At 32.7% G+C, this 27,636-nt stretch overlaps 1 protein-coding gene across 2 annotated transcripts; it reads left to right on the forward strand.

Moving 5' to 3' along the window:
• The first annotated feature begins 1,696 nt into the window (after positions 1 to 1,696).
• Positions 1,697 to 26,186, forward strand: LOC126771098 (mitogen-activated protein kinase kinase kinase 15). Of its 2 annotated transcripts, XM_050490817.1 has the most exons (25): positions 1,697 to 1,855; positions 1,931 to 2,133; positions 2,370 to 2,564; positions 6,133 to 6,302; positions 7,831 to 8,109; positions 8,796 to 8,966; positions 9,211 to 9,323; positions 10,088 to 10,289; positions 11,336 to 11,447; positions 12,064 to 12,233; positions 12,562 to 12,742; positions 13,387 to 13,587; positions 13,986 to 14,136; positions 14,594 to 14,808; positions 14,942 to 15,037; positions 15,802 to 15,941; positions 16,501 to 16,650; positions 17,457 to 17,552; positions 18,939 to 19,032; positions 19,818 to 20,000; positions 20,424 to 20,688; positions 21,101 to 21,236; positions 21,470 to 21,586; positions 22,455 to 22,634; positions 23,114 to 26,186. In XM_050490817.1, exons 1-25 carry the CDS (start codon positions 1,807 to 1,809, stop codon positions 23,385 to 23,387), a joined length of 4,143 nt encoding a protein of 1,380 aa, XP_050346774.1. In that variant the 5' UTR covers positions 1,697 to 1,806; the 3' UTR covers positions 23,388 to 26,186. The 2 variants fall into 2 exon arrangements, with proteins under 2 accessions (XP_050346774.1, XP_050346775.1); XM_050490818.1 differs by lacking the exon at positions 17,457 to 17,552.
• The last annotated feature ends 1,450 nt before the right edge of the window (positions 26,187 to 27,636 follow it).

Consider the following 27,636-nt stretch of genomic DNA (forward strand, 5'->3'; position numbering starts at 1 on the left):
AAAGAGGGTGACTATGATCTGAGATTATAACTAACATAGAAGTCTCATAACTAACACAAATGATTATTTAACGAAATGGGACATAAGTATTGCAATTATTTAACTTACATGAACACGAGGAATCGATATTCAAATAATGACGAACGTAATTAAAAAAGGACCTGTTACATCTAATATTTTTTAAACGACTAGATGATAAGAATTAACTTTGGCAAAAATCTTTTGTAAGGTACTGTGTGAAATTAACAATACCATATTATACTCAATATTATTTTAGTGTATTTGCTATTGTTTATTTATAATTTTTATACATTTTTTTGAATTACGAAAACTTAAATTCGTAAAGGGTAGACAGAGCCATCTCTTTTTCCAATACAGAACTATATATAATAATATCAACTAAATAGGCAACGATAGCTTTAAATATTTCCTCACAGATGGCAGGCAAAGCACAATAAAGAAATTCAAGGTCAGTTGTAGGGATGTGAAGCAGTATTCACAATAATATCGATTTTTATTAAACAAATACATTAGTCTTCTCTTCCAATGTATGTTTTTAGTTTGTAAGAGTAAGTAAATTTATTTATAAGCTTGTATGTAGTTTGTGATTATAATTCACTAATAAAGAATAAGCTCCAAACCTTCTCCTCAAAATGAGGAGAGGAGGCCTTTAGCCCAGCAGTGGGACATTCACAGGCTGTTTCGGTTCGGTTCGGTTGTATGTAGTTTGTATGTATGTGTAATGTTAATATGTAATTTATTTCAATAATAAATAACATCATGTAATTTATTTTTATTGTGGCTAGAGAGCTGGCGAACATTTTTAGCTCAGAGGCAGACATGACCAAGTAACATTGTACACGTTCAATTTTTACAAATTCAAAGCTCTGTAAATTGACTGTGCAGTGGTACCTTGGTGGTAGATGTGGTCCTTAATGTTCCTCTGGCACTGTTATCACTATTCATATGAGCAAGTCATAGAACTTGTTCGTCAGCTACATAGCTATAACAAGAATACAAAACAATGATTCAGTTGTATTGCGTGTATTATAGCCAGTGGCGTAGCTATTCGTAGGGCCAGGTGGTGCAATGCACCAGGGCCCCGGAGCTTAGGGGGCCCTTTAACCTCAGTTTTGAAAAGAGAGGAGCATAAAAGAAAAAAAGAAAAAAAAAAAACTTGTGTGAACGTGGAATTCTGTTAAAAATCGTTTTTTGCCTTTTATTTATCTCATCTGTATAATAAATATTCTGTATTGTCATGTGCGTCGTTGTTTATTTATTCCCATTTTCTTTTATTAAGTACATAGAGATTCTACCCCTCATAGGCGACTTATGGATTTAGCTTACTATGGAAAAGTTGAACTCACCGTTTCCTATTCTTGTTTCTATCTATAACTTTGAAGGCCAATGTAAGTTCAAGCTACACGGAAAAAGGGGATGAGGGCCCGATTCTTTTCTTATGCACCGATCCCCTTGTCCACCTAGCTACGCCACTGATTATAACATTAAATGTTTATTAAATAAAAATACTTAAAAAAGTTTACCTATTTATTAATTTGTTAACAATTAAAATGAAATAAGAAATCGATTCAACAATGGGTTTTAGTAAAAATCAATATTTGTAACAAACGTCGTCAGAAGAATCACTTAGCCTTTGGCTCCAATGTACGTCACTATTATTAAATAACAAGCTGGAGTAGAGAGTACTTGTTGTGGTCTGTTATGTGTTGAGTATTTATTTGTGGACATTTAAGTTTTGAATTATTTTTTTAAAAATATGATAGCCTTCTATGTACAAAGGAAAAAATGATAACATTCGGCGCTGCGAATACTTCCACGGCGCAAGAAGAATCGGGTACGAAAATACTAAGCATTTGTTAACGGCGAAGTTGCAAATATTTTCAAAATATCCATTAACTATATTTTATAGGTGACGTGAGAAGCATTTGCGAGAGTGTTTGTAGTGATGGATCAAACGCCACAGTTCAACCAGGGGTTAATCAAAGGCCCCGTATGGACATCGCATGTGTTTTGGACGTGACCCAAACATTGAACATAGCTCACAGAAAACGGGCGCTGGAAGAAGTCCGTTTGGCTTCCGAACTCGTTAATGCTAACGTACACCACATTCACGTAAGTTATATTCATTTTATTTAAAAAACACACCTTTAATATAACTATAGAGGTTATTATTGGGATCAAAACAAAATCTATTTAACTGAATTGCATCAGAATTACCTTTATTTTTTAAATAAAATGTAAACAAAGCAAATATGTTCCTTTTTTAATATCTTTACATTATATGTTAATAATTGCTTAAAATATAAATGTTAATATTACCAGAAAATATATTCAGTGTTTTTTTGCAGTTTGAGAAGCTAGACTTTGGTGAGACAAGTGTTTTAGACACTTTTTATAATGCAGATGTGGCTCTGGTTGATCTTAGTGTACAATTACAACAGAGCTCGCTGTTGTATCATCTTGGAGTACGAGAAAGTTTTGATATGAAAGAAAATGTACTTCTATATAACGATGTTGATTCTGATGCTACCCTACGGCTGAAAGTAAGTACATTCTCTTGTTATGGCAAATTTTTAAAAAAATTTATTCCTACCTGACAAGCTTGAGAAATAGTTTGACATGCTTGAAATGATTATTATATTCATTTAAATGTCAGTGATGTACAAATCTCAAAACAGGTATATCAGCTCAAGTTATATACAGTAGGCTAATCTGAATGAATCATTTGACAGAATATGCAACAACTTATTCATAATTTGTTTTGTTGTGCTTCGGATTAATGGGTGAGCTAAGTTAATCACAGATACAAGGAATACAACATCATAGATACTGATTGTGCACCGTCTAAGCAGCGATTTGTGTGCCCTTTTTTTAGGTAATTATAAAATAAAGATGATGGTCACCCCTTACCATCAGGCCTATGTGCTAGTCTGCCTACCTATCTTAAATTAATATAAATTAATTGCGAGACTAAATTTGTTTTTGCTTCCTTATCTTATTCTATAAGCATTATGAATTAATAAAAAAACTCATCTTCTCAACCAAATATTAATAATTCTTTGAAAAATAAATACGATATAGTGTTTTGTGATAATTTTTATTAAAATTTTACTTTGGTTGGACAAAAAAAAAAAATTAATTCAGCACTTCTATTTTATTTATTAAGTATCCAGGTTAGATAGGTTATTAATATAAAAGAAAATGACTACAACAATGTAGATATTTATTTGTCTACCATAACATTTTTTTAAAATATGATATAAACTAATAAAATTGTTATAAACTATTCAATAATATACTCTCACACTAAAGTCATGTTTCATATAAACAATATCTGTGGTATTTCAGTGTCATATTGCAATACAAAGAAGCAACATGCATGATAAACAACGTACATAGGCAGCTACCAAAGCCTTGAATGATAATATCTCAATAGTTATTACTCTCAATTTCTCAATTGCTCTATCCAGACTATGTTACATATACAGAACCCCATTTCACATTGACTGGTGATATCCTTACTAATATTATATATACAAATCTGAGGTGGATTGTTTGTTATACTTTCATGTCTTAACTGTTGCATTTTGCACATACGTCTGTGGTATAGAAAAGGACATGGATTACTAATCATGCCCTCCCTCTCGTCACAAGCGAGCGAAGCCTCTTTCGATAACTAATAACATATTATGTGAAGATGTAACAATCTAATTACAAGACAATACAGCTATAAAATAATGGTTTATGTTACTCTTACTGTTTATTTGTTTCTTTTTTTTTATTTGAATCCAAATTGAAAATATTTTTATAATGGTACTTAAATTTAAAATAAATGTTTTAAAAATAGGTCGTTGGTTAGGCTTTATAAATATGTATATTTAGACACTTTATTGAAAACCTAATCCAATTTCAATGACCTATGACTTCAACATCAAATATTTAGGAATCATTTTTGATTGATGTATCGTAATTATTAAAAGGATTTTAAATATATATACTAGAAATCTCAAACAAAAATACCAACATTTTGTACAGCTCTTAATACTTTGTGTAAAAAAATGTGCATTTCTTCATCGTGTGTCATGCTACGAATGCTGTAAAATTTGGCACAACAATAGCATAAGACATAAAAAAACTTAAGACTTTCATTACGATTGAGTAATTAGTTAGTAACCATTGTCTTGTAGCTAGCTTATACGGTTGCAGTTTCTGAGGTCCCGGATTCGAATCCCTTGTCTAGTCAATGAAAGTGATGATCGGTCAAGAAAGAAGCAGTAGTTGCTCGAAGTTATTTAGGTATTTGACAACGTTACACTCGCGTCTTAGAATTGGTCCTGTATCAGATCTCAAAGAACAGATACAGGATCAGAGATATAATAATATTCCCCTAGACAAATTTCGGTCACGATAACTGTAACCGGTGACCTGTAAGAGTAGTAATCTCTATAGTGTTTTTTTTTCGCTGGAATAATGCATTTACGCGTTTCCCCTAAATGAGGTGGGCCAGCACTGAAGGCGCCGGAATAAAGAAATTAGCTAAGCAGAAGATTGTTATGTATTACTTCATCTTATGTGCACTATATAATATTGTTAAGTTTTAGTAATTAAGGTTACTTTAATAAGGTGTTTTTTTCTTCCATGAATAGTTTAAAATAAATTAAGAATCGTAATATGACGTGTCTCAATATTTAATCCCAGTTTATGTAAGAAGTCCATGATCACCTGTCGCTTTATTGAATTATAGTCGTCTTGTATCGTCTTTGAATTCCTATTGTTAGATCAAATTGTACAATAACAATTCGAATGAATTTAATTTTTTTTTTTTTTAAATATAGGATATATTCGAACTATGTTGATGGACTCAGATGATTATGGGATCGAATCGCATGTCAAATCAATATCATGGCTATTTCTCAATAAAGATAAAATTAATAATCATGTATACTTCAATTTAAAATATAATTATAATAGTATTTTTGTGTTACATTTTTTTAAACATATTTAATTATTAGTTCTATCTCACGCCCGCGCCTTCGGTCGCTTAGTCATGTGTCATTTCGTAACCATCTAACTATCATCGAGCAAATGTTAAGGATTTTTATATATTTTTTTCTTTTTAGTCAACTTCTAAAATGTATGTTTTCAAATCGGCCCATTTTTTTGGTTTCTAGCTTGTGGACAAATTTCGATAATTTACTTTCTATTAATATATTCAATTTTTATTTAATATAAATTCCTAGCTATGTGTATATATCGTTTCCTTCCATAACTACGAAAATTGCGTTATATTGATACTTGTCGGTTTAGTGGTTTCGCTCACTTAGTAACCTATATCAATCAGACTTGTAATCTTAACCAAGCCGTTGACTCTCGGTTCACTTATTCTACTGCTGAGCAAAAATACTCAGTATTGTTGTGTACCGATTTGATGACTGAGTGAGCCAGTGTGTACAATGTACATAACATCTAGTTTTCAATTTTGGAAGCGCAATAGCGATGTAATGTTTACAGTAAACAGCCTGTGAATGTCCCACTGCTGGGCTAAGGCCTCCTCTCCCTTTTTTGAGGAGATGGTATGGAGCTTATTCCACCACGTACCATTGCGGGTTGGTGGAATACACATGTGGCAGAATTTCAGTAAAATTAGACACATGCAGGTTTCCTTACGATGTTTTCCTTCACCGTATAGCACGAGATGAATTATAATCACAAATTAAGCACATGAAAATTCAGTGGTGCTTGCCCGGGTTTGAACCACGTGTTCTTACCACTGGGCCATCTCGGGCATGTAATGTTTGCTTAATTATATTTCTTACAGTGCCAATGTCTCTGACCTATGGTGACCACTTGTCATCAGGTGGTCTATTTGAAAGTCTGCCTCCCTGCTTTTATTAAAAACAATTATTAAAAAATTGTAAATATATGTTATTACTTTCATTTTACTAAAGACTTTTAAGTATATAATCAAATTATTATATATTTTCAAATTATTTAACTTGCTCGATTGTATGGGCGTGTTATAACGAGGTGACAATAACCATTTATAAACGCACATCGAATCTATATACAATATCATTCGAATTGAATATTTTAAATATTTATCTGTTGCAGATATCTCTACCTAACTTCCTGTTCGTATCATACAAACTCACCGATGCGGGGACATGCGTCACGACAAACCCAGCTGCTGCGAAATTCAAAGGCGAAGAAGCTCCTGATCCCAAGCAGCACCTTACGCTGCGGCTTAAGAATATACTCCAAGATGTTGAGGTTCAAACCAAGTAAGTTTATATAAGTAAGAATGTAGTAATTTTACTTGGTGGTATCTAGGTAAATACCACCCTCTCATTATTTATTATACCGCCATACAGCAATATTTAGTATTCTTGTGTTCCGGAGTAAGCTGAGTTGAGGGGTAAGTGAGCTAGTGTAACTACAGGCATAAGGGACATAAGCTCCCAAGGTTGGTGGCGCATTAGCAATGTGATACATAAAAGACAAAACCAAAAGGAAACTTGGCGTGAAAAAAAGAATGTGTAGTATCGACAAAATTATCTTGAGACATATTTTAAGTTAGTAAAATTGTACATAATAAGCTGACAATATGTAACATTTGACAGGATAAAAGAATAGTATAATTTCTTCATAAATTATACGTCACAATGTACAGAATGGTTAATATTTCTTTCATTTACCTTCTACCTATTTTATTTCTACCTATTTTATTTCTACCTATTTATGTTGATTTAATCTGTATCATTTAAATATTAAATTTATTAAGTAAAATAGTGATGATATGAAGTATTTTTTTACCAGTATTGCGTAGGTAATATAATAGTTTATAGCGAGTTATTAAAGTGGGTATGCAAATTGATGATAAAGCGGAATTAAACATGACATTTTCTCATTTAATCGAATGTTTATTGCGTGCATTTGAATAAACGCCCACACCAAGATCATGTTGTCATTTTTCTTTATAATTAAGTGAACTATTTACTCTAACGATATAAATATTATTTGCATAGCAAAGTAAAACATTTCTTAAACTATGACTAAGAAAGTAGGATATTATAATGTCGGAACTCTGTGCTTTTTTTTTTTCTTTTAAATATTAAATCAACCTTGAATTATATCTATAAACATCTTGCTTTCATGTAACAATACAAATAAACCTTTGTGCTCAGTCTATTTTCTTTAAATCTACTAGAGGAAAATGCATAAATTTGTTACTAACACCATGATGGGTGACCTCATTAAGAACGTATAGCGTATATCAAAACGAATTCTGTTTTGAAAGTCAATCTTGGATGGCAAATTGTAAAATAAAAAAAAATAATACGAACATTTGCATAATGTCTATTATTTGTTATGAAACATAGAAATATTAAAATAAATTATTTATATATGTCGCGGATTCAAATGGATTGCCATTTTAATGGCCGCCATTGTCGTCCAATATGTTGATTTTAATAAATCAGGCAGTGCGCACGTCCGGCGCTGGCGCTGTCCTGAGAGCAAGAGACCAAGGGGGTCGCTCGACAAAATGATCACACGCGCTACTGACATACTCTTTTATATTTCCATCAGACGGCTACATAATAAAATAGGCACCTGTCTTATATTTTCACAACTTGACGTCCTAACCTATATGACATACATCACGTACTGGTGTTGCTATTATAATAAGTGACGTCGTATACCCGCTTAAATTTATTAGCCCTGACATATATATTATTTTAAGGTGAGTTATTTAATTTATAAAAAATACCAGGGTGACAAACATGTAGCTGTTATTTCTATTCTTCGCAGGGCACATTTACAAGAGAAGTTCCTATCCGATTTACGGAAGGCCCGTGAAACATACAGCGGCACGGAATTGGCGAACGTTCTGCACGCAATGCGACGGAGACTCGACGATCCCGCTGTTTTATCCGGAGATACAATACTCAATTTGCTTATATCGTATAGAGAAATACAGGACTATGACGCTATAGTCCAAATTGTTGATGATCTGAAAACTATTATGAACCGAAAGAATTATGTCAATATGCCTATTATAAGGTTTATGTATGCTTTTGCTATGAATAGGTAAGGTTTGAAGAAAAATTTTTTTTTTTTTAAGTGTTTTTCTATTATATATGAACTCGTGTTTTTGACAGACTAGACTGTATGCCACTCTATCACAAGTCACAACCCGTGGGCTCTGATCTGACTAAAAAAAATGTATAAGATCTTCCAGACTGATTTCGGCCACGGCGGCCTATCTCAAGGGAAATTAGCAAACTGCGCAGGACATATTATAGTGCACAAGTGTGTGCACAAACACGGGTGCACTCTCTATTCCCTAACTCTCATAATCCGATGGGACGGCAATCCGACACGACCGGAAAGAGTTCAGGCGTGAGACCAACGCCTTTACGTGTTTTCCGAAGCACGGGAGTGTACACACTACAAACTTCCAGACTCCGGACTGCTATTGAGTATTGACAGAAAGACCCAATAACTTTTAATTGGCCCGACCTGGGATTTGAACTCAGGACCTCCAGGTTTGCGGCCTTACATCTAACCACTAGACCAACGAGGCATTCATGAGAGGCAAAAAAAAATTATATATTAGTGGTGAAAAAACAACAAACAAGAAAAGAGTCAAGGAAGGCGGTTGTCTAAAAAAATCCTACTAACTAAACTATTTTCTTGCAGTATAATGCAACACTTTGCGACGACCCTAAATAAATAAAATAAGACCCAGCTAATTATTATTTCATTATTTTTAGGAGAAATAAAGAAGGCGACAGAGAGAACGCCTTAAAAGTATGTGTGAAGGCCCTTGAAAAGAAAGAAAACAGATTTCCAGATATGTTGTGCCTCTGTGGACGCATATACAAGGATAAATTCGTAGAATCTCAACACAGTGACTTGGAAAGCTTGACAAATGCAATTCATTGGTATGTTTACAAAAGTTTCTTTTTCTTATTTTTTTTTCATGTGTTTAATGTGTCTTCATAACTAATCTCGTGCTTGGCTATGAAGGAAAACATCGTGTGGAAAATACACGTGTCAAGTGAAAATCCGTCATGTGTCATCCGTTCGTCATCGGCATTAGAACAGCGTGGCGGAATATGCTCCATACCTTCTGACAAGGATAGTTTTTAGACCAGCAGTGGAAATTTAACTGTTACTTTTTTTTAGGTACAGACAAGGTTTCGAAGTTCAGCCAAATGAGTACGCGGGTATTAATTTGGCGACGCTGCTAGTCATAGCTGGGAATGATTTCAAGAATTCTCAAGAATTACAGCATATCGGTATGTACTCTAACAAAAATGTTTACCGTAAATTAAATATTACTCATAATTCACTCAATTCATTTCAACTACACAGATGGATAAGGAAAATAAACAAATGTTTTAAAATATATTTCATTCAACTTCAACTCTGGTTGTAAATGGCCTTGTCTGAATATAAAATTGTTTTTTTTTTTTTTTCGTTTCTTAATAATTTACCACTGTGGTAATGTTCTTTTGATAAAGTTATTATATACCTACATATTTATATTAATATTCCGGTTATTTTTAAGTAGACATAATTATTTTGTTTATCTCAAAACCACACTTACCCCAATGGGTAATGCAATCATTACATACACCGTTCATATTTAAATATGAAATAAATATGAAAATTAACTAGTTGTTAGCTTGTAATGTTGCAAATCTAAAAGTCCTTGGTTCAAATCCTATTAATTTTATGAGCTGTTTTTGAGCCGTAAATTAGTCAGTAGTAGTTTTTAAAGCAATATATAAAATATAATATTCGAAATAATTTTAATTGATCGAGTAAACTGAATTAAAACAATTCAGTCCAAATTCAAGTCTGTAAACATTATAAAATTTAAAAAACATGACTAATTTAACTTTTTTTTTAATATTTAGGAAAACATAAAAAAAAAAATATTCCTTTCATTTAATTATATCAGCAACAAAAAAAAACAACTATACAACAAATTCAAGTTTCTTTCTATTCATTCACTTTTTCAACGAAAATTTTATACGAATTCATTTAATTTTTTTAGGAATGGTCCTCAATCACTTGATCGGTAAAAAGGGCAGCCTATCTTCGTTGAAAGATTATTGGGATGTGGCAACATTCTTTGAAATATCAGTCCTCGCTCAAGATTACGTGAAAGCAATTCAAGCGGCCGAATGTATGTTTAAGTTGAAACCACCTAATTGGTACCTGAAGTCTACTATAGGAAATATTGAACTCATTGACAGGTTTGTTTCTTTATATTGCACTCGCACGGGCAGTATAAGGGTAAAAATAAAACGTTCATATTACAATACATATCACTATTCGTGGCGCCCCTTATGTATCACTTTGTCCATTGCTGAAAATTGTATGAAAATTCATTTAGTAGTTTTTGAGTTCTTCGCCCCGTTCAGACAGACAAACGCGGCGGTGGAACTTTGTTTTATAATATGTATTGATTATATGTTGTCAGTTTGGAACAGGAGTTTTTTTATTATCACCTTATATTCAGATCCTTGAGGGTTGCACTGGTGGCAGAGCTTTGTGCAAGCTCGTCTGGATAGGTACCACCCACTCATCAGATATTCTACCGCAAAACAGCAGTACTTGGTATTGTTGTGTTCCGGTTTGAAGGGTGAGTGAGCCAGTGTAATTACAGGCACAAGGGACATAACATCTTAGTTCCCAAGGTTGGTGGCGCATTGGTGATGTAAGCGATGGCTTACATTTCTTACAATGCCAATGTCTATGGGCGTTGGTGACCACTTACCATCAGGTGGCCCATATGCTCGTTCGCCTTCCTATTGTATTGGTGAGAATGAGTATTTACCTTTTCTATTGTTTTAACTTAAATAAATGAAACATAAATTGACACAGGTGACAATTAGTGTTTGGTATATATGATGAAATATAAAGTCCCTTATAGAATCGCCCTTGTGTTTGTTGGTTATTCACAGCTTATTTTTATTATTTGAATATGTAATCTAAAAATACAATATAAGGTTGTCTTTGTTTTAGTACTTGCATATTGGAATGTGATAAACACAAATTGAAATTTGAACGGTTCTTAATACATACAACTATATACTTAATATATATGTATGTAAATACCGACAAAATTGCTACAATACTAGCTATTTTTTTTTAATTTTTATAGAATAGTAAGGTGGACGAGCATATGGGCCACCTGATGGTAAGTGGTCACCAAACGCCCTTAGACATTGGCATTGTAAGAAATGTCAACCATCGCTTATAGCCAAAGCTTATATTCACAAATAGCCTTTTTTTCCAGATTTCGAAAGAAGAGCGAAGAAACTTCACCAGAACAGCAAGTGTTCTCTTTCTGGATGGAGTTTTTTGTCGAGGCAACTAAAAGCACATGTGAAAATATTATACGTTTTCCCGTAAGTGTATTATATACTTTTATGTTTAAAAAAAATGTATAGAGATATTTTTCATGACTATGTTGGTTTGAAACGTTTGCCTTTAACTAGCTTCATGGAAATAATTTATTGTTAATTATAAGTAATATGTATTAATCGTTTCATCAAATAAATATAAAATACAATTAAACAAACCATGTGAATGCATGAAATTTGAACTGTTACATGATACCAACTTTTACTTTTACTTAGTGGTAGGGCTTTGTGCAAGCCTATCTGGGTAAGTATCACCCACATCACATATTCTGCCGCGAAACAGCAATGCTTAGCTAATAGTTAATATGTCAGTGTAACTACAGGCACAAGGGACATAATACCTTAACTCCTAAGGTTGATGGTTCATCGGTGGTGTAAGAGATGATTAGTATTTCTTTAGCGCCAATGTCTATGGGTGGTCGTGAACACTTCCCATCAGGCGGCCCATTTGTCGTACGCCTATCTATAATATAAAAAAAAAAAAAAAACCAAAGAATTATTTTTGACATCTGACCCAAATTAACGAAAAAATAAAAATAATACAAATTAAAAATTATATTAAGCAAAGTTAAAACGTTAATTTTATTTAATAACTTTCCAGGTGGTAATCTTAGAAACAACAAAAATCTACATGCCGTCATATGTCAATGTGAATATGGGAGCTGAACAGAAATCCGTCGAGATATTTAATCTGTGCCTAGATTCGATGCGCGGTGACTGCAGACAGGTGCACCGATGGCTGTTCACCTCTGACATGATAAGAACATATAGGTAAATGAACATTTAATTACCTTTTGTTATTTTGCAGCCCTAAACTTAATTAAATAATTTCATTGTGGGATATTTTTAATACCAAGTAAAAAAGCTAATTTTCTGGCAATAATAGAACACAACCACGCCGCTTAGAGTTTGATATGAGCTTTATTAAATTACACCATGTGATGAATCATATCAAAAAGACCACTGTAAGAAATACTTATTATGTTTTTGAAATTAATAATTTCCGTGGAAATGGATATATTTCGGAACCCTCACCGTGAGGGTACGACTCAAACTTGATTGATAATTTATTCATGTATGCTGTAATTACTTTTAACAGCCTTTATAAACGTGACGAGCGGTGTCTATTCTTGTACGTCAGTGAAAACTCGGACGATTTCCAAATATTTCTGCCATCGCAAGCTTTCCGTCAACACCTTCACGACCTCCTCGGAGAACTTACTGCCGATCACGAGAAAGTCACTGATTTAGATACAAGTGTTATGCAAGATCAGTTAAAGGTATGTACGCATTGTTGTGCACTAAAGCTGTGAGGGCAAATCGCAATGTTCTAAAAAAAATCCACCTAACGACGATATTATAGGAAACTAATTTTTATTTTTTTGAATTTAATCATTACTGTAAAAAAAATAAGTTCATTCTAACCACAGGCGAAGTAAAGAGACAAATAAATATCTTTGACTTTAGACGTTGAATAATCTATGATAATCATTATGAATTCGCGAAAAATCGCGTTTTTAAATGTCGGTGAAGTTAGAATATAAGTAGTTAGGAGTATAAAAGAATAGTGTTATATTATAAATAAAGATATATTAACCAAGAATAAGCTCCAAACCTTCTTCTCAAAAGGGAGAGGAGTCCTTAGCCCAGCAGTGGGACATTAACAGGCTGTTACTGTACTGTAACCAAGAACTGTTTGTAATGCATACTATAATATTAGAGCTATTAGCAAATTACATGGAATAGGCAAATTTAGTTTTGGTATAGCTTTACTCCTTCAATTGGCAGTGTAGGCATTTTTCATTTGTTTAATAGTAAACAACATACGTTTTAAATGTTATCTTCGATTTAAATATTAATATAACTTCGAGCTTATATATATTAAAATAAGATGTCTAAATAATTATTTTATAAACGATTTCAGTTTGAATATGAATTGGATGACTGTAATAAACGAGTGGTACTCGGTAAAGGAACGTACGGAGTTGTATACGCGGCCAGAGATCTGAACACGCAAGTCAGGATAGCGGTCAAAGAAATACCCGAGAAAAACTTGGGAGATGTCCAGCCTTTGCACGAAGAGATATTATTGCATTCACAGCTACGACACAGGAATATTGTACAGGTATGTCATACTGTAATACTGAGTAATATTATTTAATTTAAGATCACCAACAGAAATCATTATTGTATTACAAAAGTACATAATTAACACACATGACAATTCTATTTCTTTTTATAATCGTAACACAGAACACAAATAAAGTATTATAATTATCATATCAATTATTATTTAATTAAAGAAATTCAATGATTTATATTTAAAAATAGGTAAACTATTACAAGTCAAGGTTAACTATATCAAGGCCATTGTAAAAGTGAAAGTAAATTTGTTTATTTGTCTGTTATGCTTTTGTGTCTTTATTACTCGACTGATCATCATGAAATTTATGAAAGTCAAGGAGCAGAAAGTTGCTTGTGCTCACACTAATGGGTGTAATTTATACTCTTAATAAATTTCAGTACCTCGGGTCAATCTCAGAAGACAATTACTTCAAGATATTCATGGAGCAAGTACCGGGAGGATCGCTGTCTGCGCTACTAAGGTCCAAGTGGGGACCTCTGAAAGAAAATGAAGCTACCATCGCTTATTACACAAAGCAGATATTGGAAGGTGAATCTATTGTATAAATTAATAATATTATATTAGTTTGTATCTTTAGACGCAATAATATCAAATATAACAGTATTATGTCACGTTTATTGAGACAGGAAATAAAAATGTAACTTTAACTTAAAATATACATCAAATCCAAACAAGTCCTCATATTTAAGATATTATTACAGATTTATTTAAAAAGTGTGTTTGTTTTTTTATATTGTCTTCAAATACTTAATACTTTTTTTTTGGATAAACAACATTCCTATTTTTTTTTTTAGAATTATAAATATTTATTTACATTAAAGCCTTAAATAAATATAAATAAAAATTAAAAATAGTTACTGTACAAATCGCGACCGCGTGCAATGATAATTAATAATGATAATTCATAATATTTAATATACAAATGAAATTAAATGCATCGGAAAGTCTATTACTATCATTATCGACTAAACACTTTGTTCTACAGGCTTGAAATACCTACACGATCAGAAAATCGTTCATCGCGATATAAAAGGCGACAATGTGCTAGTGAACACATACAGCGGAGTCGTAAAAATATCTGACTTCGGTACTTCCAAGCGACTCGCGGGTCTGTGTCCGTCGACTGAGACCTTCGCGGGCACTCTGCAGTACATGGCGCCCGAGGTCATAGACAAGGGGCAGAGAGGCTACGGCGCTCCGGTAGTATATTTGTTGTTCATTAACAGTCTTATGAATGAAAATCATAAATAAAATTGCTGCTATTCTTATAAAATATTTGTATTATAATTATGTTTAATTATAGTTTTTTTTAATTTTTTGTTATCTGCTTTAGGCTGATATTTGGTCTCTTGGATGCACGGTGGTAGAAATGGCTACCGGGAATCCACCTTTTATGGAATTGGGGTCTCCCCAAGCAGCTCTATTTAAGGTAAGAAGATAATTATTACATAATAATTATAATAATAACATAACCTATGTTTCCTTATATTGTAGATTAAAGTTTTTTTTTTTTTTAATTTATTGTAAATACGTGGGCAGTGTGGCAAATGGGCCTTCTAATGGTATGTGGTCACAACCGCTGACATTAGCGCTGGTTTACATTTATATTAACCATAATTTTATCGCCACTATACCCCCAATCTTGGGAACTAAGATGTTATGTCCTTTATGCCTGTATTTTCACTAGCTAACTCACAAATTAAATCAAAACACAACAGTACTAAGTATTGCTGCTTGACGGTCCAATATTTGATAAGTGAGTGTATACTGGTGGTAGGGCTTTGTGCAAGCTCGTCTGGGTAGGTACCACCCACTCATCAGATATTCTACCGCAAAACAGCAATACTTGATATTGTTGTGTTCCGGTTTGAAGGGTGAGTGAGCCAGTGTAATTACAGGCACAAGGGACATAAAATCTTAGTTCCCAAGGTTGGTGGCGCATTGGCTATAAGCGATGGTTGACATTTCTTATAATGCCAATGTCTAAGAGCGTTGGTGACCACTTACCATCAGGTGGCCCATATGCTCGTCCGCCTTCCTATTCTATAAAAAAAAAAACCTACCCAGACGGGCTTGTACAAAAAGCCTTATCACCAAATAAGATTATTTTTTTTGTAGAGTACTAATTATTTGCTAATAATATAATGTATTGTTGTTACTTTTTAACTATAAAATTTAATTTTCGTATTCTAGGTGGGATATTATAAAATGCATCCAGAGATACCAAGCGAATTATCGCAGAGAGCAAAGAATTTCATATTGCGCTGCTTCATACCTGATCCTGAAAAACGTGCCACGGCTGCCGAATTACTTGAAGATCCATTCTTATGCGAGTTAGTATTCATATTTAATTATACAAAAAAAAATCCCTTTAAGATTATAAATTTATAATAAGGGGTAATTGGATTAAATATCATCAGAAAGTTATTATTAGGATTATTTTTTTGAAAATATTCTATTTCTCTTGATGCTGCAAAGTCAACATAAAAAAATAGTTGGAATAAAATATGAAATTTACTTAACTAAAACTACTGGTAAAATCTTTATTTAGGAATATAACTGTATTTTTAAGTTGGAAATCATATAGAAATTATATAGCTTGCCGTTTCTCACCTCGATCTCAGATTCTGATGTCGATTGATACAGTAGGGCTATTCCGTAAGAAAAAACTCGAAACTCACCGCAGAAAGCGGTCGTGAAATTATAGAAAGTGATATGCGACATTGACCGTAATAATTATAAAATTTGAAGAATCAAAGTATCAAAATAGTATATCACCATAAGTCGCTTATCAACATTTACGTGTGAGTAATGAAGTGAGTTCTTACAGAATCGCACTACAGATCTATCTGCCTTATCTCATATTATAACAATCTAATTTTATAAACGCAGAAAGAAAAAGTCGAGCAGCCGCTTAGGAAATAGCATAGACTACAGCCGCAGTATCTCAGTGCCCGCAGATAAAGTTCGACCGAGTGTCGCCCAAAAGAAGATCTCCGAACCAAGTCTCCCCGGAAACCTGCCAAGCTCTCCGGAAATCGAGTAAGACATATAACATTAGTAAATAAGCGATTTGTAATCCCTAGATTTGCTTCCACATTTACGTTTACACCTAGTGTTGAAATATTTAAAAGGCATGGATTTATATTTAATATTGAAAATCACTTTAGCTCTTCAAAATAATCGCCTTTTTATTGGAATGATATAATGTTGTTAAAGTGTTTGTTTAGATTTATCTATTAATGAATAAGAGATAAATAATCGTGTTTTGTTTTATTTAAGATCATGCATATGCGGGCGATGGGACTATATATATTCATAGTTCACTCGAATATGCCATTTGTAAAAAAAAGTTAATCGTATCATTTTATACTAATATTGCGAACTATCATTGCCATTTATTACTCAATTATCATCGTTTTAGAATAAATAAGTTATGTCTTTTTAATATTTGTTTTTAACGATGTATGGATGTCACGTTTGTGCACTCGTTTCTGAGTGTCTTGTGATCGTATTTGCGTTGTGTTTACACGTAGAGCGATAGTGATAATATATTTATCGCAAGCTCTCCACACGTATTAAACAGTAACAATAAATTATTTTACAGTAATACATTATCCGGTATATACTTTTAGATAACATTTAATCAATATAATTATGTCGCTTGATTGAACATATTTAAAAAAAAAAACATTCACACAATTAAAAAAAACAATGTTTCATTAAAAATAAAACATTACTATGAGATTTAATTAATACGAAACCAGATAACGCTTTACATTCACATACTTGACGAATCTAAGCAACTGTTTGGTGTGTGCCTAAGCATCTATTTGTTTCCGTGCAAGGGTTAAAACGGTCCGGTCTAATCCAACAATCACTAGGACTGCCTCGTCGATGCTATCGCCGATACTGATATATCCGCCGGACTTATTGAACAGCAGGTAACGAACATTAGTAATTATAAATATAACGAACTCCTGTCAAGTTTAATTTATCCTGGAGTTTCGTTCGTTATGACAGTTACCTATCATTATATATTATATTAGGTATTTTATACTCGAAAATAAATATATAATTTAACATTAAATTATTGTCTTATATTATGACTGTGAATTACAATTAAAAGCTCACGATTTGTTTGAAATGTTTTCATTTATTTAAATACAAATTAGAAAGTAATTACTTATAAAATATAAGGTAAGATAGTAATGATATTAAGTTTTAAAAATATTATAGCAAAAATTGAACATTCCTTGCACATATTTTTAACTATGGTCCACAATTCCACACATTTCATTAATATATCTTTTTTATATAAGTTTTCATGTAGTGTGATGCGTCAGCACCGTATTTTGATTAATAAACGTTTCAAAAACGTTCACGTCCATTCACTGAAACCATAATTATCCATTTTTCTTACGCAACATTACGAACTAGCATTATTAATAATTTCATAATTTATACCATAGATAAACGATACGAATTGTAAATAAAGCTATAAAAAAATAACAATATTAAAACATTGGAATACTAATTTATACTTACCTACTAATTATCATTCTCAATTCAAATCGAATATCGAAGACTGATCAACTGTTAAAATCGTCTTGAACTCGATAACGTAAGGTTTTGTCAAACTAAATTAGGGCTATCTAGATCCATAAAGGCTGTTATATCCATATTATATATTACTATTATTTGTCACTAGATGGCATAATATCGTATTGATATTTTTCGTTACCAGTAGATCGGACGCGGTTAAATAAATAAAATAATACATTTTTGAGAGAGCTCTTGCCCCACATGGGAGGCTAACGATCGAATTGCTATTGTAACTTTTATACTTTTTATAATTATATGTAAAATGACAAAATATGACTGTGGTATAAAGTTCGAGAACTTAACGTGCGTGATTTTGTAGATATTGCAAAAAACAATACGATATTATAATGTGAGTTTTTAAACAATAATATATTTAAATTCGATTATCGATTTTTCATATTTGATTTTATTTATTACTAATCTGCATTTTTTTCATATTAAAATTGAAAATTAATAACATTTATAATATTTCCATTGTTTTTAATATTGATAAGGGAAGTTACTTTGATGGGCCTTTATTTACACTTTGTATAACGTCTAAGGTGACATGATAATAAATATATTTTATATAATATTACTATGGGTTACTAACGCTACTGTAAGACTATACTAATACACTATAGTAAAAATAATAAGGAATTATTATATATTAAATAAATATTAATACTTATGTTATATGATTATTGTATGCGTGAATATATAAACAGTAGTATGTTATGTTTTAGTACAATGCCAAATACACCGTCAACTGATGACATGGACAATAATGATACAATTTTGAATAGAAGAAGTTCTTCGGGAGGCCTGCTTTCACCGGAGGTAATATAATACGAAATTCGCAGTCATAGCCTGGTGGAAAGGATAAAGATTGCGGGTTCAATACCTAGCAAGCATCCCTGGGTTATGATGTGCTTAATTTGCGTTTATACTTCATCTCGAGCTCAGTGGTGACGTAAAATGTCGTAAGGAAACCTGCATGTGTTGAATGAAGTTCTAACGTCTTTACGAAGAGAGGAGGCTTTAATGCAGCTTTTGTGTGCTGTAACTTTAATCTCTACTTTATATTTATTTAAAACAATGCTTTTATATATATTTATAATAGAAAATACAATTTTAATTCCAAATACTCAGACATTTACATTTCTACTATAAGAAAAATTAAGTTGAAACAATAAATATAGGATTAATTTAAATTTTTTTGTGTTACATATATTTCATAAAAATATGTATATTAAACTAACATTTAGGGTCCGTTCACACAGACCGGCTCGGAGAGGAGAGCAGATTTTTATCACGTTGGAAACAGTGTTTTGAGTGATTGTAGTAAAGTTTATTTTTGCATTTGCACCTTTTTTGTCATTAAAAATGCCTGAACGCGCTTCGTGTGAAGTAATAAAAGGAGCCGACCGGCTCCGCTTGCGTGCTCTTTCTCGCTCGCACCCGCTTTCAGATCTCTTCCAGCCGGTCGATGTGAAATAGTTGGCGGCTCCGCTCCGGCCAATTCCAAGCGTATACGACCCGGTCTGTGTGAAAAGAAAAAAGCAGGCCGATGCTCTCCGAGCCGGTCTGTGTGAACGGACCCTTATACATTTGTTTTTTCACAGGTCGATATGACGAACGTTCCTCGATCGTCTATAGATATAGAACACGATGGCTTTTACTTGCTGAAGAAAGATTCACAGCGCCGTCTCACACTTTCGCGAGTGTTAGAGCAAGACAGCGAGAAGATCTGCTCGAAGTGGATGCTAAGTATACAGCAGGACTTCGGCAACACGGTGTTAACATTGGTGAGAACTAACAGTTTATATAACAAGATGGTTATTTAAAAAATAATGATAAATGGACATTATCTGTTTTAACAATATTGAAGTATCTTTCAATAAAAAAAGAAGTTTAGACTGTTTATGACACGAGCAAAGTTATCTCATGAATGAAGATATTTTTTTTCAAAAGGTTTAATTTTAAAATCTGCCTTACATCATTATCTATCTTTGTAAACAGCGTCTTATATATTACTATCGATATTGAACACTTCTCCGTTTCTTAACAAAACTTCTGTAAAAATACTATATAACTGACTTGAATTGCAAACGAATCGTGTAACAAAGCGTAACAGCTGCATTAAATTTGTCACACTCGACACTTTCTTTCCAAAATAAAACCTTAGTCATATCAAGCCGAAAAGAGGATAAAATATATTTATCTTTCAGAATCACTTGGAAACACTGCGTTGCGCGCTCAAAGATTACATCATGGATCAAAATAGAAGTGTTATAGAACGTGCAATAATATCGCTGAAGGAAGAGTTGGACTTCGACGCCAATGCGATAAACGAATTGCATTCAGCTATATACATGTTCCAAGAGGCAGTGAACGTGGTGCTGAGAATGCATAGCATCAAGCCACATTGGATGTTCGCGTTAGATAACTTGGTGCGGAACGCTGTACAAGCTGCGATAACCGTCTTGTCACCCGGTAAGTAAACTTTTGAAGATGTTATTGTAGATAAGTCGTTTTTTGATTAAGGTTGTTTTTATACATGTAAGGATTGTTCGTTAAGATATTATTATTTATATGTATGATTTAGATATTTTTATTAAAAAATAATAATTATGGTATAGCATTACATATTACATTTTGTTTGTAAGAGATTAAATCAAAAACGGGCCTTGTATATATTGATTTTAGTAAGTTAATATATTCAACGTTCGGTTCTAACTTAAACAAAATAAAATCTTTGGTTCTTTTTTTCTCTGCTATTGAGTCTGTTTGACATATACATAACTTTAACTATTTGGCTGTTGATTAAAAAATATATTCCAACCAGAAACGCTGCCGTAAACAACGTTAATCTGTATGGCTATAGTAATAAGGCGTATATCCGCAGAGCTGGGCGCCAACCTGGCGGGGCAGGAGGCGGAGCGGCGCGCGGCCGACGCGTCCCCGTCCGCGCTGTCCACCGCCACCTCCACGCGCGACCCGCTCGCGCTCGCGATGCACCAGCTGCGCCAGGACAACCACAAGTTTGTGTTTCTCCCTTGTACGACCCTATGCACTGCCTGTAATGATAATTCTGCGAACCGGTGTGACGCACCTAACACTTGGCGATTTAATTAATGATTGACGTCCGAACACTAAATAAAATATTTCTACATTTTTAAACATGTTACAAACTGTTTATAAGTAAATAATTTTGCAATAAGCATTGTCCGCCGCCGCCGTTAAATAAAATTATTATTTAAAAAACTTTTTGCAGACTTCAACAGGAACTTATCGACAGCTACCAACAGTACCAGTCGTTGCTCCGTTTGATGTTGGAAGAACAGAAATCACAAACTCAAATTTTAAGAGAAATTGTCGATAAAAAGTCAAAGTAAGAAAATATTATCATTACTGACGGACCTGTAATAAAATTATAATAATTAATTCCATTTGTTGTACAGAAAGAATTGCCCCAGATCTATTATTTTAGTAAAGTTATTTTTGTATTACTATAAATGTGCAATATATAATAAAAACGTAAACATACGTACTAACTTGAAATTGGGGCTCTTATGCAGGTAACGGGCTGAAAAGATATATTAAATCTTATTATTTTATGTGTATGTTTTATGTTTCTTGCCAGACGTACTTTGAGGGCTCAGGGATCAAGCAAATATAAAGTATGTTCAATAATTTGACCTTGGTCATTACTATGCTCTTATCCTCTTTTGTCATCGTCGCAGTATGTTTTATATTGTTGCAAGAAAAATGATTTGACAGACTCATCACTTCACTGCCTGCCTGACGCCAAAAACGCTTTCATACATTTTTGAGATGTAGTGCAGTGCAGCAGTATAGATGATAATAGCGATTGCGCGTAACACATCTGTTAGAATACAGTACAGTACAGTAACAGCCTGTTAATGTCCCACTGCTGGGCTAAGGGGTCCTCTCCCTTTTGAGGAGAAGGTTTGGAGCTTATTCCACCACGCTGCTCCAATGCGGGTTGGTAGAATACACATGTGGCATAATTTCAATGAAATTAGACACATGCAGGTTTCCTCACGATGTTTTCCTTCACCGTCAAGCACGAGATGGATTATAAACACAAATTAAGCACATGAAAATTCAGTGGTGCTTGCCCGGGTTTGGAACCACGATCATCGGTTAAGATTCACGCGTTCTAACCATATTCTGTTAGAATACTTGACAATAATACATCTTGACCTATTTAAATTGAGGCAATTTCCGTTGTGCAGCTGTAACGAAGCCGACCCGGAGGAAGAGTGCGACGCGGAGTCGCTGCAAGAGCTGAGCGAGTGGGCGGCGGCGCGCGACGTCCCGCAGGCGGCCGCCGCGTCGCTGGCCGCGCGCCGCTTCCGCCTCGCGGACGTGCTCGCGCACGCGCGGCGCGACGACATCGCGCGCCTCAACCTGCTGTCAGTACTCGCCGCACCCGGCCGGACTTTAGACTATATATATATATTTGTTCCATGTTTTTTAAAATATATCTGAGAGACGATAGCTGACTAAATAAGCCACTTTAAAGTAACCTGCATTTGGAGCAGTTCGCAGTCAATAGCGATTCCTTAAACTGTCAATGTCACTCGTGTCCATTATTATTTTTAAAATCACTCACACACCATCAAACTACAGTTCGTTGATATATCAAACGTTGCAAGATATAAGCTCCGAGGTCCTGGTTTCTAACCCTAGGAGAGTGTACCTGTGTTTGCGCACACATTTGTGCACTATAATAAGTTCTGCGCAGTTGGTTATTCTAATCTGAGATTAGCCGTAGTGGCCGAAATATGTCAGGAGTCCTCATCAACATCATTAAAAATATATAGTTTGTCACATTATATTGTATTATTCTCTTGGATCGTGAGTAGTTCCAATAATTTTATTTTATTTTCAGGGGCGGTGTAGAGCTTCGTCTTTGGCGGGCGATAGTGGAACATCGTCTTCAAGCTAACAGTTCGAATCATTTACGGCGAACAAGCAGCACCGAAACCGATATGGACACGAACTCCATCGTAGTAGTCGAATGTCAGAAGTGCAAGACCTCTCGCACAATATCAAACAATTCTTCGTGTTCGAACAACCCAACAATTGTTATACGAGACCAGCAGGTGAATGGAGACGACAGCGTGGCCGAGTATTACACAGAGAACGGGGTCGTCAACCTTTGACTATTGCGTGGGTGGTGCACTCTACAGTAACCTCAAGGTTGCTAACCACTGGAAATGATGTGGCTTTAAGTTAGGCGGTTATATCCACTGACTAACCGAATCTTCCCCTTAATGTCTTCTAATGAGATTTAATATACAAAATTATAATAATATAATAATTATAAATGATATTTAATGCTATATTTTTACATATATTAATCTTATTAAATTATACTATTTATTTACAAAAAGGAAATCGTTTCATCACAATATATATTTTATTAATTTATAAAATATTATGTACTTATAAACTTAAAGAAAAACCTATAAGGTTATAAATAAAAAGTCAGTGGAAATAAACTACGGTTTTTAATCTTCTAAAAAGTTATTAACCAGTTTGCAATATGTAACATAAAACAATAATTTTTAAAAGCAATATTTTTACTTTATATTAATATAATGTCATTAATTTAGAAGCAATAGCGTTTGTTGTTATAAATGTATTAAATAATGCTTTGCAGCGAAATATCGGATTCACAATCTAATATTTTAAATAAATATCATAAGATCATTACTAGACTAAACATTAAACGCTTTGTTATTCTTTTTAAGCAACTACGGTATCGGTTTATGGGATATTGGGCTTAAATTGGGCAAGAAGCAATGCTCTACAAGTTTATATAAATGATTTAATTGATAAGGGAATTAAATAAATGTGAAATCAATATTAATCGATATAAAATTCATGAAAATATATACAGTATTGTAAAGTATTGCTTTTAAACGAGATGATAGACTCTATGTCTATTCGGAATGAGACTTAGATCTTACTAAAAAATGTTGAAAGAAAATTTATAAAAAAAATAATCAATTACAAAAAAATCTACTAAAACTTCTCTGTTAAAAATATACAAATTTGCATCACGGTTGGTTTTTGCCATCCACATTATCGTCTTCACACCTAAGCCGTTTCTTAAAATAGCTACAACTATTATATAATAAGCTTTTCACAAATAACCGCTTAAAGCCTTGAGTGTATCACCCTTAATATTGTATATACAATAAATACGAAATATATTTACATTACTAGTCTTGTAAATATTTTCTTATATACGTCATAATAAGCAATTGCTTTTTAAGGCTAAGCGCAGAAATACGGTGCTAAATCATGTGATTCATAGCGATGTGCCTTTGATGAATACGCTTTACATTTAAACATATAAATATAATATAATAATTATGGAAGGAAGGTAACGAGGACAATGATTCCGGGCATATAACTTAAGTTGCGTAAATATTATATATGTCACTGAAAGTTTCTATTGATATTTTTGCTCGATTACGTAATCATTCAATACACTCTTCTTAAAAATTAACACTAATTCTATATCAACTATTTCCTTGTGGCATATTGTGTTGCTTATAAGCGTTTTTTTCTGTACTTATTAAACTATTATCCTACGCATTTAAGTGTCCTTTACAAATAATGCCCTATTTTAGAGATAGTTCTCCTTACCTTCACTAATTATACATATAATGTATACGAGACAAGTGCATATGAACTGTATTTGTATTTATAAGTACTGCTTAAACCTTTGATTGGACTATCTAGTTAAATATTTTGACTTTATAATATTATTATTTATTTTTTGTAATCAAACACAGAATCTTATTTTATTAATGTTTCACTAAAAGTATTTAAATCAAATCAAACAAGTTCATTATTTATCAAATAAATAATGTAATAAAAATAGAACAGTAAGTTTAATTAAATTGAATTCTACTTATCTTCCAAAGAGCTATTGTTTTTAAGTTTATTTGCTTCTTTTATATACATACATCACACATGCATAGAACGCGCCGTTTGGTACGCGTGTTTATACATCTGTGTGCATTTTATTAGTATGTATGTATTTTATTATGCACTTGTTTCGATAACACATTATAAATATATGATGCGTTAAGACTTAATATAAAGTATATTCTTATTATTAATATTTTTGGTTTGTCACTAAATAATATTAAATTTTTTTTTTTAGTTTTTGTGCCATAAATACATTGTTCTAATAATAACGTAGTTATTTAATTTGATTTTATATTTGCTAAATATTATAATTATGTTAATTGATAGTTGAAGCTTAGTGTTTAATAAAAATTGAATATTTCGTTTTTGAACGTATATTTTTTTCTAAATTGACATTACATATGGCGGTTATTTAAATTTCGAATATATGGTAAGTCCTTTTTACTAATGTTTACTCGCTTATAACACAATTTTATTGTGAAATTATGGATTTTTTTTTCTTTAAATTATGTAAAAAGATTTTTATCAGGCAGCTATGTCGTGTTTTCGAAAATTAAAAAAAAATTAACACAATGTGTAATACTAAAGAATATCATGTATAAAATAATAAAACAGAGGCTTTGAAATTATATAAAAGCATTTCATAAAAAAAAAGTTTTTTATATTCTTATCACTAAACTATACAGCCATTTAATTTATAATTTTACAGTTTTTCTATATAATTATTTATAATACATTAAAATGAACATAATACCTGTTTTACTTTAAATTACAAAGTTAATAAGTGTTAAATGAATAAATGTTACAAAATTATCTAAATTATATGCTAAGTCAGAGTTTTTATGTCACATGTATTTTGATATACACCATTATATTGTTATAAATAATATAGAAGGAGTATAAGATGCATGACCACATATTCGGTAAGAAATATGCGTAGCATAGCGTAGGTAAGCATTAATCTAACAATACTCAATAATACTGTTGTGAAGTACAAAATATATAATATTATAAAAGATAACATTTTTTATTACCTTTCCATATTTATATTTTATTAGCTAACCTCAAACTAAACCTGGTAGACATCCCGTCTGTATATGTATAAGTTAATTGGTAATCGATTGAAAGGTATATAAATATTATACGTATAACGAATATACTTCAAGTCATGAAAAACTCCATGAAAAATACATGTGCCCATGTCTTAAACATGTATAAATATACATATATATATAAACATCTTCATATATTATATAACATTTTATTTGCCTACGTACAATATGAATATTATAGATATTTATTTATTTCATTGTCATTGTTTGTGCTCTCAATCAGGCACGGAGACTTAAGGATAAACTGCTTGAAATGCTGCAGCACGGTGTAGTAGAATAGCTTTTGTTGGTATCTAATTCTATATTCCGTGTTGCCACTGAGAATCTATTGACAGAAAACCAAAAATACCATAGGATTTGTCTTTTAAGCCGACCACTAGGCAGTACCTCGCGATGTGCGAGCGACTGCAATATCTTTTTCTATCATTTAGGAATCCGCACATTTTGTGTTATAAGTTAGAGGCGCTGTTTGTAATCTGTGCGGACGCCTATCCTACTCAAGTTCAGTGTTTTAATTGCTGTAGGTCAGCAAAGTGCGCCCCCTGGCAGCAACCCGCCGCCTATCCAGCCCGTAGTTACAATACCAACAGCGCAAATTATAAATGGATATTAGTTTGTAGATTCTAAAAATATATGACATATGTAAATTATGTTATGGTTGTGGAAAAATAATAATCATTTCTATAAAATAATATTAGAAACTTATCTTTATCGTATTTATGGTCAGCGCAGTGTAAAAAAGTGGCATAAAGCGATTCCTCGTAAAGAAGACTGTAGGAAATATTAACCATTATTTACAACGCCGCTGCGCCGTCATCCTTGGGATGTAAGATGTTATCCCTTGTGCCTGTACACTGGCTCGCTCGCTGGATCACAACAATACTAAATAGGTATTGCTGTTTGGCGGTAGACTAATGAGTAAATATAGTATTTAAAAACACCGAATAACTTTGATAAAAAATATATAACCACTAGCGAAGTCAATCCGGTTAGCTAGTAAATTGCAAAATATAAAGACGCTTACCTAAAAATACTAAACATAAGTAGATAGGTATCAATTCTCAAAATTGATAGCTATTAAAACCTTTTCCGAAAATATTTATTAACTTTATCCACGCGCGCTACATTCCTATTCAATTATTTATTTGCATATCTAAGTACCTAGTTATTGTATATAGTAAACATAAATACATATGCATATCTAAAATAAATCCAGACTACACACGCTTACAAGTATAACACGAGTAACAAGTAATTTGAATACGTTCTTATTAGCGAGACGTGTAGGAACCGATATTGTTACAATTTAAGTTCCCAGCTCCCTCGGGCTTCGGGCACGCGAGACGTAAGACAT

The sequence above is a fragment of the Nymphalis io genome, chromosome 10 (genome assembly GCF_905147045.1).
Source record: "Nymphalis io chromosome 10, ilAglIoxx1.1, whole genome shotgun sequence".
Classification (NCBI taxonomy): domain Eukaryota; kingdom Metazoa; phylum Arthropoda; class Insecta; order Lepidoptera; family Nymphalidae; genus Nymphalis; species Nymphalis io.

Bases quoted from the DNA above. Each gene is read 5' to 3' on its own strand.
- LOC126771098 (XM_050490817.1), top strand. From the start codon at position 1,807: ATGATAACATTCGGCGCTGCGAATACTTCCACGGCGCAAGAAGAATCG. The intron at 14,809-14,941 runs GTAGTATATTTG...TATCTGCTTTAG, and splicing joins AGAGAGGCTACGGCGCTCCG to GCTGATATTTGGTCTCTTGG. The intron at 17,553-18,938 runs GTAACGAACATT...GTTATGTTTTAG, and splicing joins CCGGACTTATTGAACAGCAG to TACAATGCCAAATACACCGT.